Source organism: Gobio gobio (assembly GCF_949357685.1).
Source record: "Gobio gobio genome assembly, chromosome: 2".
In the NCBI taxonomy this organism is placed as follows: Eukaryota; Metazoa; Chordata; class Actinopteri; order Cypriniformes; family Gobionidae; genus Gobio; species Gobio gobio.
The window spans coordinates 64,235,981-64,247,341 of record NC_137098.1 but is presented as its reverse complement, the minus strand read 5'-3'; the positions used below and the strand labels follow the sequence as shown (position 1 = coordinate 64,247,341).

The 11,361-nt window shown below is 38.9% G+C and overlaps 1 protein-coding gene across 1 annotated transcript; it reads left to right on the top strand.

The window, feature by feature from the left end:
- Nucleotides 1-360: 360 nt before the first annotated feature.
- Nucleotides 361-9,632, top strand: LOC307143157 (cornifelin homolog A-like). The gene is made up of 3 exons (XM_079844466.1): nucleotides 361-1,237; nucleotides 1,446-1,606; nucleotides 9,145-9,632. The coding sequence occupies exons 1-3, from the start codon at nucleotides 1,123-1,125 to the stop codon at nucleotides 9,334-9,336; spliced, it is 468 nt and encodes a 155-aa protein (XP_079700592.1). The 5' UTR covers nucleotides 361-1,122; the 3' UTR covers nucleotides 9,337-9,632.
- The last annotated feature ends 1,729 nt before the right edge of the window (nucleotides 9,633-11,361 follow it).

Below are 11,361 nucleotides of genomic sequence, written 5' to 3'. Positions count from 1 at the left end.
ACACTAACACACTTCCCGCTGTCACTCACCCACACAAGCGCAACCGGAAGGAAGAGAGAGAGAGAGAGAGAGGGCCCAAAGAAGAGAAAACCAGACAATCGAAGAGAAAGAGCTACCGTTGTGATCTTCTTTTTATCTCTTTTCTTAACCATGTGACCAAACCCAATTGTGAGACATTCAGATTGACCAATCAGATCAAACTTCCCCCACTGCACAGGTGTGACCCACATTTGGCCTACAGGCCTTCAGTATCTCTTTGTCTTTAGCAATTCCAAATGGCCCTTCTGATGGGGGTTGACAACAGTAAAGCATATGTTTTTGTTCAATTTCAAATATCAAATATATTTGATTATTTTCAACCTTACAATTTGTCTATAAAGACAAGACCTCCACAAGACCTCCAGACGCTTCTTTCCATTGACTTAACATTTAAAACCACTCGCTCCTGACGCTCTATTCGCGTTTGGTGTGAACGCAGCATTAAAGTGCTCTTGTTAGATTCGTCGAAACGAATTATATCCAATTTTTCTATATCGGCCATTTTGAGTTTTGTAGTAAAATGCTGTATTTCATGAGTGCATTAGCGTATCGTTATGAAACTCGCTATGGGTCATCGGCACGATGCCCTGAAGGAGCGTGAGAAGTTTCGAGTCAGCGCCACCTAGTGGTAAAATCAAATATTCACATGCTTATAACTTTGGATTTGGTTAACTTATTTTCATGGAAATCCTTGCCGAGTCCAACGATACCAAACATGCTAGGTTTCGCCTCATGGTTTGTCCAACATTGTGATTTAGCGTTTAAACAACTTTAGCGAATATCTTCAAAACCGTTAGTCAGATCGAGACGAAACCACCTCAGGAAAATCCTAATCATAGCAGATTGACAATATGCTAATGTCAAATGTCAAAATTGTGGCAAAAAAATGCAAGCAAAGTCGGGTGTGGGTCATTTTTATATGCTCATTAATACAAATGTCTATAACTCCTAAATAAAATGCCTCCATAAATTAAATAAATACAAATCTATTTATATTTATTTATTAGAAGCATATGTTGAAGACAAGCATCCTCACTTGCCTGTGGATTTTCCCCTGTGTTTTCCCAGCTCAGTCGAATAATAATGATGGCACATTCAACTGTAAGTGTCCAGCCAGCCATGGTTGTGGCCGCTGATAACTTCAAGGTAAACCAGTGGAGCAGCGGAGTGTGTGACTGCTGCGAAGACATGGGCATCTGTAAGTGTGTTTTTCTTAATGCTTTATGATCATCAAACAGCGTGTACAAGAGTAACTTCCATATTACATCAGAAGAACATATCACATGATTCACAATACAATAGAATGGGCATCTGTGTGGGCACATGTTTTGTTTGAGGATGTGGATTGCAGATGAACTGAAAGCGTAACAAATTCTTCAACATTGACACCTGTTTTCCTGCTGCAGGTTGCTGTGGTTTCTGGTGCACATACTGCCTCATGTGTAAGACCAGCGAGGACTTTGGAGAGTGTCTCTGTCTCCCCTTGCTGGAGATCTGCTTCGGAGGCATTTTGCATCCTGTCACACTCGCCATGAGGAGCAGCATGAGAGAGAGGTACCACATTAAGGTAATCACGGTTTCATTACAATATTGACCTAAAATAAGTACATTTTCAGCATCATTACTCCAGTCTTCAGTGGCACATGATCCTTCAGAAATCGTTCTAATGCTGATTTGAAGCTCAAAAAACATCACTAATTATTATCAATGTTGTGCTGCTTAACCACAAACTCTGCGAATTACATCATCAAGTATATACTTTGAATTTTAAAAATCTGTGGAGGAGCTCTGACCTCATATGTGGCACCATTTGAAATGCATCACTTTGGCATTTGTTTTACACAAAGTAACTTATTTATATGTTGTCTGAGCTGCCCATATGAAAAAAAAAACTGCATGGTTCATATCAGACATGGGGACTTGTGACTTCGACTCGAGACGCTATTTTTATGACTTGTGACTTGACTTGACAAAAAATAAAATACTTGAGACTTGACTCGGACTTGGAAGTTAAAGACGCGGGACTTGACTTGACTTGAGACACGATGACTTGAATGACTTGAGTGTTAATCACATCATGTTTTCAGTTTAAATATAAAATATATAAATTATTTACAATAATAAAGTTGACCCAGCTGGAGCGCAGGCTGAGAATAGCGTTGTCATGACTGGATCACGACACTATCATCAGTCATGCCCTCTCGTACGCACACCATGCCCACTTAGATCAGATTTCACATCAACATGTCAGCCGGAGGGGTACCGAGGGTCATCGCTTTCGGCTTCAACAATCATTCGCAAGATGGCAAAAGACGAACAGCGCATTGCAAGACATGCAACATTAAAATTACGGACAGCCAGGTGACAACCTCCAATCATTTGTCCGTCATTTGAAGAGCCATTCTGCCCAGTAAGTGCATGCTTGTCAATTTGTTAATGTTATCTGGTTAGTTGGTAGTTAGCTAATGTAATAGGGCTTGGGCGTTGTGACGTCATTACTTGGCGTGGCGGCCATGTTGATGGCCTCCTTTACTTCTACTCGGACTACTGCGCACTGCTTATAGACGTACTCCCTCTCAGTCGTGTGTCTTAATTTGATTAAATTTGCGTCGAAAATGGATTAACTTTCCACCGCTTTCCTGCTTGGAGGCGCAACCACGGAGACCAAGTATCCGAGGTAACAAAGAGTCGTCGGCTTTCACAAAAGGACGCTGTCAGCTGGATGCAAGAGATGTGACACAAGAAAAAAATTTCACCTCCGAATTCACGTGGAAAGGGTGATTGGAACCGTCCGCAACAAGTACACTATTTTGTCAGATAAAGTACCGATTCACATGGTGTTGCCAAGCAAGGATAAAGACATGACATTCCTCGATAAGATTGTGTCTGTATGTTGTGCTCTGACAAACATAAGCCCTAGTGTTGTGCTGAAATAAATGTGCATTAAATACAGCCATAACAAGTGTCTGTTGCATCCATACCCACAATCTTCACAATAAATATACTTAAATTAAATGCATGTGTCTTATAAACAAGACGCAATAACAGTATAATGTGCAAAAGGAAGAAGTGTCACACAATCAGATGTTTTTCAATGTTTATTTGCAAGTAGTGCAACCTGAGAACACAGAACGATTCAAGGTAAAAGGTTAACGTTACATAGGCTTCATGATCTGCAGCTCCTGAACCCATCCATTTGTGAACTGCACATTTCATATGGATCCAAACCGTTAATAGTTCCGATTTTGTCCATATACCGGTCCCTGGCTTCCCTATCCCGGTAAATTCCACATCCTTTTCGGGATTTTAACATAGTTTTTCTTTCTCCCAACTCTGCTTCTCCTCGTTCGATTTGCTGTATGTTTACATTCGCGAGGCCATCAACATGGCCGCCACGTCCCAGAATGCAACGCGGCACCCAAGTTATTAAAATGTGATGTTTGTGAGTGAGTGAGTGAGTGAGTGAGTGAGTGAGTGAGTGAGTGAGTGAGTGAGTGAGTGAGTGAGTGAGTGAGTGAGTGATTGAGTGAGGGAGAGAGAGAGATAGTGTGTGTGTGTGTGTGTGTGTGTGTGAGAGTTAGGGTTGTGCCGATAGACGATAGTATCGTGTATCGACGATAGGCAGAGAGCTCGCCGAAAGCTGAAGCTGTTGGCGATTTCAAGACGATATTTGGCTCGCTCCCCATGAATGTAATTTAAAAAATTTATTTTTCATTATTAAACAAAATATTATGATCATAGTTATTTTTATTATTATCATCATTACATTAATTGTACTTATTCTGCTTAGCCTTATTCACATCAACATCAAAGCGCATGGTGTTGCACTCGCAGGCTATGTGCCGCATACTGCGAGTGCAACACCACGTGCTTTTAAAATTTAAAAATGAGTTACTCTTCAGTGATTTTTTTTTTTTTAAAGACTACAAAACGTGTAGTTTCAGAATTTAATTGCAAGGTGATCAACCTAGCCCTACATTCACAAATTCACATGAGCCATGGCGAAAACGGCATCATCATCATCAGGCTAAAGCATTTTTTTTTTTTTTCATAAATGTAAATTTATTTTATACTTATAATAATACAATACCAAATTGCTATATTATAATTACAGGCTATATAGATCCGAACAGAATGATCAGACAAAAAGTAAAAGCAGCTTTATTTCAAACGACTTAAGAACAACAATGAACAAAAAATATTGTACATAGGCCGTTAAGATAAGATTTCTTGTTAAAGTGCAGTGAAATACTTAAACGTCAGCAGACAATGTATTTTTAGAGTAAAAAAAAGTGGTCATTTGAAAAACTGGAACGAACGTTTAAAAAACAATATGAAAAATCGAAATTGAATAGCTCCATAACGGATTGAGAAAAGTGCACGCAATGAGTAATTAGCTGGGTTAGAACGAAATTATTGGGGGTTTTTTAAGTAGAAAATAATATTTATGTAAAGAGATGTATATTAAAATAAAAAGTGCTTAAAGGAACACAACTCCTCTTAAGTGGAAGGGCTTTTTTCCCTCACGTGGAATATAGAAAGCGCGGATGCATTAGTTGGGTTAGTAAAATAACGAAATTAGTGTTTATATCGAGTCTATAAAACACGAAAGAACAACAAATATATCGGTGAGAACACTTGTTTAAACAGCATAGGCCTACACACCGGGACATTTGACTGCAAATCACATTTTTCACAATATTGATTCTTCTTGCAATCGTAATGCAATGGACTTTTTAATGGACTGTTTACACAGTCATATACAATAAATGAGCTTGTACAGTGACAGGAAATAAAGATTAACGCAAAAAACCTGCCTACCATGAGCTTCACTCATGAACCGCTCAGCGATAAAATGGGGTGCGACATGACATTTCTCTGTAGCCTACTATAGCCTTCTTGTAGCCATTAAAACACGTAATTAGTTTCAGTTTAAATATGATAATGTTATTTTTTAATTTCATTTAGCCTACGTTGAAAAGTGAACATGACACATAAGATGCATAATGTCAGAAGACGGGGGTCTTCAATAAGTTCAATAGCACTTTAAAGCCTTTCTTTAAAGTGAATTTCGTTTTTCGTTTTGTATAAATTGTATCTTAATTTTAATCTATGTTTTATCAACCAAAGTGCCCGGATTTAATAAATAATACGCAAATAGCCTATAACAGACAATGGCATGGAGGCGGCCGCGCAGCGTGATTAACGGCTTAAATGAACAACTACCAGAAAAGAAAAAAAAACTTTAGTCAGGGGCAGCCCTTACTATTTATGTCAGATAGACCTATATTTGATCCAGCATGTCACAAAGGGAGTTCTGGGTTGAGCACGCAGTGCTGAGCGGAATGAGCTTCAGAAATGAACGGAATCTCCAGAAAGGCGCTTGATCTCGAGGAAATATTACGCTCTTTCAACGCACACACCGCAACAGTCACAATATGACCTCATGTATGTTTTAAAAACATAATTCAACTTATAAATAATACTTTTTAATGGGCCACTTAAAATGTTTATTACAAATACATTATTCAATTCTAAAAATGAATAAAATGATCAAAAATTGCATTGCATTTGCAATTCTTTGAAACCACCCCACTTCCCGCGGCCCTGATGATATCTGTCCTCTGGAACTATCGCTTTTCCTTTAAAACGGTTTATTTAAAACAATAATTTTTTTCAAATAGATGGAATTAGAAATACAGGCCTGCCTCTAATAAAAGCCTGCTTCAAATAAAAGCCGGTGACCTTCTGCAGTTCAGGTAAATAAAGGCTCCGGCTTTTATTTGAGGAAATACGGTAATTGCTCCGCCCCAACGCGATAAGATCGTGTATCGGCGATCTCACAGGCTGACGATATGTCGATTGGAAAATTAGGCATATCGCCCAACACTAGTGAGAGTGTGTGTGTGTGTGTGTGTGTGTGTGTGTGTGTGTGTGTGTGTGTGTGTGTGTGTGTGTGTGTGTGTGTGTGTGTGTGTGTGTGTGTGTGTGTGTGTGTGTGTGTGTGTGTGTGTGTGTGTGTGTGTGTGTGTGTGTGTGTGTGTGTGTGTGTGTGTGTGTGTGTGTGTGTGTGTGTGTGTGTGTGTGTGTGTGTGTGTGAGAGAGAGAGTGTGTGAGAGAGAGAGTGTGAGAGAGAGAGAGTGTGAGAGAGAGAGAGAGAGAGAGAGAGAGAGAGAGAGAGAGAGAGAGAGAGAGAGAGAGAGAGAGAGAGAGAGAGAGAGAGAGAGAGAGAGAGAGAGAGAGAGAGAGAGAGAGAGAGAGAGAGAGAGAGAGAGAGAGAGAGAGAGAGAGAGAAAGAAAGGAGAAATGTAACAAATTTTAACGTTGTGCGTAAACTGTGTTTGAGAGAGAGAGAGAGGGAGGTGTTCAGAGAGGAGTCTGTTGGATGTTAAAGCTACACTGTGTAACTTTTTTAGTTTATTCTTAGCTAAAAACACTTAGTTCTTTCAAAAATATATGTGCTCGTAAATTCAAGCTTCGCCTTTCGCGTTTTAACACTCGATGGCACCGTGTCGAATGTGGACGAGGTCGAACTGGAAGCCATGTTAATCTTGGACTAAATCGGCCACCGTAGGAGTTAAAACGAAATCGGAATTTAGAGGAACAGAAACTAATATTCACTGGATGGTCATATACCTTTTTACCGCTAGATGGGGGAAAATATCACACGGTGTAGCTTTAAGCTGTTATTTGTTTTATGGGCTCAATGTTGAAAAACATTTGAAACACTGTTGGCAGAAGTGAAAAAGAAATAATTTTATGAAGTTACAATTTTGTTTGATTCCATGATGTATTTTACTGTACATGAGTATGTACAATGCAAATCCAAATTATTGTAATTTACTGACAGTTACTTATATGTTGTCTATTAACTTTATTAAGATCAGATTCTGCAGGTAAAATTACAATAAGGTGACTTGACTTGGACTTGACTTGACATAGCCTTTGACTTGACTTGACTTGCCCAAGAAAAAAATACTTGAGACTTACTTGAGACTTGAAGGTTCAGACTTGAGACTTACTTGAGACTTGCACATGTGTGACTTGGTCCCATCTCTGGTTCATGTACAGCAACCATATATATTCCTTACTTAAATCAGACAGAATTATCTTATGTGTTTCATGAAAGTCCAATATATGTCCTACATAAAATCTGACCGTTTATGGCTACTTCCATACTAAAAAACACACATAAAACTAGTAGGGGATTTTTAGGTCAGGTATGAATACTGTTAAAATCTTGTATGAGTTTTACATGTCAACAGGATGCAATGGTGTATGCTATTCGTAGAAAATACATGACCACTCGGGGCGGCAGTGGTTAAGTGGTTCATGTAGGTTGTCTACAAACCGGAAGGTTGGTGGTTCGATCCCCGGTTCCACCTGACCAAGTTTCGAGGTGTCCATGAGCAAGACACCTAACCCCAGCTGCTCCCGACGAGCTGGATGGCACCTTGCATGGCTGACACTGTCGTCAGTGTGTGAATGGGTGAATGTGAGGCAATGTGTAAAACGCTTTGGATGGCCATTGGTCTGTTAAAAGCGCTATATAAATGCAGTCCATTTACCATTTACCATATTCATATACAAATCATATAAAGTTCTTATTCTGAATCATATGCTAGCCAAATTAAAATCATATAGGATTTATTTACATTTTGTGTCATTTGTTTATGTATTTCATACAGATTTCATTTTTTTAAATAGGGAAATGGTGTGCTTGCTCTTCAAGCTTATATAATATACAGTACATATAAACTACATATAATTATCATACATGATTTCAGTCAATATTTCAATATCTCTGCATATACTAACCATATATGATTTCAGGCAATGACTTACACAAATTTGTGATGGAAACACTTTTATTTCAACACAAAGTGAAACACTCAAATTATACTCCACATGAGTAATTTACAATTCCAACTTGATAACAAAACACACAAAAGAACAACAAAATACATATAACACCCTGTCATGGCCATCAACCATCAAAGAGAATTAAAGGGATAGTTCACCCAAAAATTACAATTAGCCCACGATTTACTCCCCCTCAAGTCATTCTATGTGTGTACGACTTTCTTCATTCAGACGAATAAAATCAGAGGTATATTAAAAAAGTCCTGGATCTTCCAAGCTTTTTAATGGGAGTGATTCAAGATTTTGATGGCCATAAAAGTGCATCTATCCGTCATAAAAGTAATCCATCTGCAGGGGGTTAATAAAGAAGCGAAGACATATTTATGACTTTATAGACTAAAATAACAAGCTTCCGGCAGATGATCGTATGCATCAACTTATGCCAAAAGAGTGACCTTTGACCCGACACATGATGTATTGACAAATGCTCTCCTGTTGAATGAAATCTGACTCCTGCTGCGTTTGTGTCGTGACTTTCGTCGACTCACTCACACTTTATTGAAAAGACACGTTCAGTTTTTAATTGTAGTGTTTATTCTCTAACTGAACGAAATTATTTTATTACTATGAATATCAAAACGACGTTGGGGTGGTGTCATGGTGGGCAAGTAATATAACCAGTAGCCGTGGCTTTGGGAGTGCCCTCGTAGGGCAGCGAAGCAAGTGCATTCTGGGAGTTGTTGTCTTTCATCCACATGAGATAAACATAAATTTTCTGTCTTTTCTCAGTCTAAAGGCACCAAATTCAAAAATAATTTCACATTTCTACTACATAAATGACCCAGTTTAAATACACATTCATCTTCCCAGCTCTGAAGTACCCCTTTAATAAAGATTTAAATATGGGTATTTTTCTTTCACAAACCCATCGTTTCACTTCAGAAGACCTGAAAACCCCCCGGAGCCATGTGGAATACCTTCATAATGGATGGATGCACTTTTTTGAGCTTCCGATTTTGGGTGCCATTCACTGCCATTATAAAGCTTGGATTAGCCAGGACATTTTTAATATAACTCTGATTGTGTTCGTCTGAAAGAAGAAAGTCATATACACCTAGGATGACTTGAGGGTTAGTAAATCATTGGCTAATTTTCTTTTTTTGGGTGAACTATCCCTTTAATACAAGGTGTAAACAGGGCCTCAGTTTCTCATTATATTTACTGTTGTTTTCTCTCATTAAGGGTTCGATTCTAGAGGACTGCTGTGCGGTGACCTGTTGCACTGTGTGCGTCTGGTGTCAGATGGCGAGAGAAGTGAAAGCTCGACAGCACTCTCTAGTGGTCATGAGCCCCCAGCAGCCACAAGCTTTTAATCAGCCAACTCAAGTGGTCAATATGGGCTACCAGCCTCCGCACGCCGTCAGACACCAGTGACCTCATCAATCCTGGACACCAGTGACCTCAGTGCATCTGAGCATATCTGCGCTCCTTTAACCTCAAGATAAACCAAGAGCAAAACCTGCTGTTTTGTTGAAGTTATGTAGTTGTCAGGGAAATCTGTTGAGATGTTATTTCTATATTCATAACTAGCCTAGCTGTTTAATGATGGCAATCATTTTTTCCGAACAAAATATTAAACGATAAAAGGTTTCTATATATTTTTTTTTTTTGCAATTTCTATTGACAAATTTGGATATACACCTAAGTAAATAAATTATACATTTCCTCACAAAACTGTTTGTTTCTTGTATGTGTATCTTTATAAATATCATTCTTAATATAACATGCTAAAAACAGAGATCTCCAGCGTTAATCACAACTATTGCTATGGTCAAGTCAAGTCATGTCAACTTTATTTATATAGCGCTTTTAACAATGCAGATTGTTTCAAAGCAGCTTTACAGTGTTAAACAGGAAAATAATGCAGCATAATTTTATTCAGCTGTATAGCCATTCTGGAGAAAACGGTGATGTCATCAGTTCATTTCAATTATCATACAGTGGCAGTGTGGGCTTTAGATCAGTAATTAGATCAGTAATTTGGTTTATATGGTTAATTTAGTTTAATAATTAGATTTATTTAAATATTTAATTGAAAAATTTAGTGTCCCCAACTGAGCAAGCCAAGCCAGTGGCAAGGAAACCAAAATCCCATCAGGTGACCTAATGGAGAAAAATAAACCTTGGGAGAAACCAGGCTCAGTCGGGGTGCCAGTTCTCCTCTGGCCAATTAACTAGCAGCGTATGATTATTATTCTGGAAACTTTACAGGTCAGGGGTCATTATAGATCGGAATATTCGAAAGATCAGAGGCAATACGCCGGAGACGGGTTTATTGAGGATGACATATCGATTTAACAATTATTAAATTGTAATATTCCAACAATCTGTGTCATCAAGCCGGAGACGGGTTTATTGAGGATGCCGTGTCGATGAGGCAGTTGCAGGGGAGTCTAATTGACACAGTCTCTGCAGACACTTCAGGGTCCTGTGTTGGTCTTCTCTGGGCGCAGGTCCACCATCTGATCTGGATACGGCCCGGATCCGGCTGACTGCAGTAAACCTCGGGATAAAACAGAGAAACTATCATTAGCGTAGATGCCATTCTTCTGATGATGTCACGAGTACATCAGGTGTTATGGGAAGTGTTCCCGGTTCCGGCTGACCTAGTTAATGCAGCCTAACAATCATTTAATTGAAAAAGTGTTTTATGTGTATGCCACAGTAAAGAGATGTGTTTTTAGTCTAGATTTAAACTGACAGAGTGTGTCTGCTTCCCGTACAATGTTAGGAAGACTGTTCCACAGTTTAGGTGCTAAATAGGAAAAGGATCGACCGCCTGCAGTTGATTTGGATATTCTCGGTATTATCAACTGGCCAGAATTTTGAGACCGCAGTAGACTTGATGGAGTATAATATGTTAAGAGCTCGCTCAAGTACTGGGGAGCTAAACCATTTAGTGCTTTGTAAGTAATAAGCAAGATTTTAAAATGTATGCGATGTTTAATAGGCAGCCAGTGCAGTGTTGACAGAACTGGGCTAATATGGTCATACTTCCTGGTTCTAGTAAGAACTCGAGCTGCTGCGTTTTGGACCAGCAGGAGTTTGTTTATTAAGCGAGCAGGGCAACCACCCAGTAGAGCATTACAATAATCTAGCCCTGAGGTCCTGACTGGAATTCCTCACAGATACCATTTCTTTCTAAAAAGGAACATAATTGTGAAGACACTGCCTTTTCAAGTATTTTTGACAGAAAGGGTAGATTTGAGATTGGCCTATAATTGACTAATTCTGTAGGATCAAGTTGCGGTTTTTAATAAGTGGTTTAATAATAGCCAACTTAAAAGTTTTCGGTACATATCCTAATGACAAAGATGAATTAGTGATATTAAGAAGAGGATATATGACCTCTGGTAGCATCTCTTTTCATAGCCTAGTCGGTATAGGGTCGAGCATACA

Bases quoted from the DNA above. Each gene is read 5' to 3' on its own strand.
- LOC307143157 (XM_079844466.1), top strand. From the start codon at position 1,123: ATGATGGCACATTCAACTGTAAGTGTCCAGCCAGCCATGGTTGTGGCC. The intron at 1,238-1,445 runs GTAAGTGTGTTT...TTCCTGCTGCAG, and splicing joins CTGCGAAGACATGGGCATCT to GTTGCTGTGGTTTCTGGTGC. The intron at 1,607-9,144 runs GTAATCACGGTT...TCTCTCATTAAG, and splicing joins GAGAGAGGTACCACATTAAG to GGTTCGATTCTAGAGGACTG.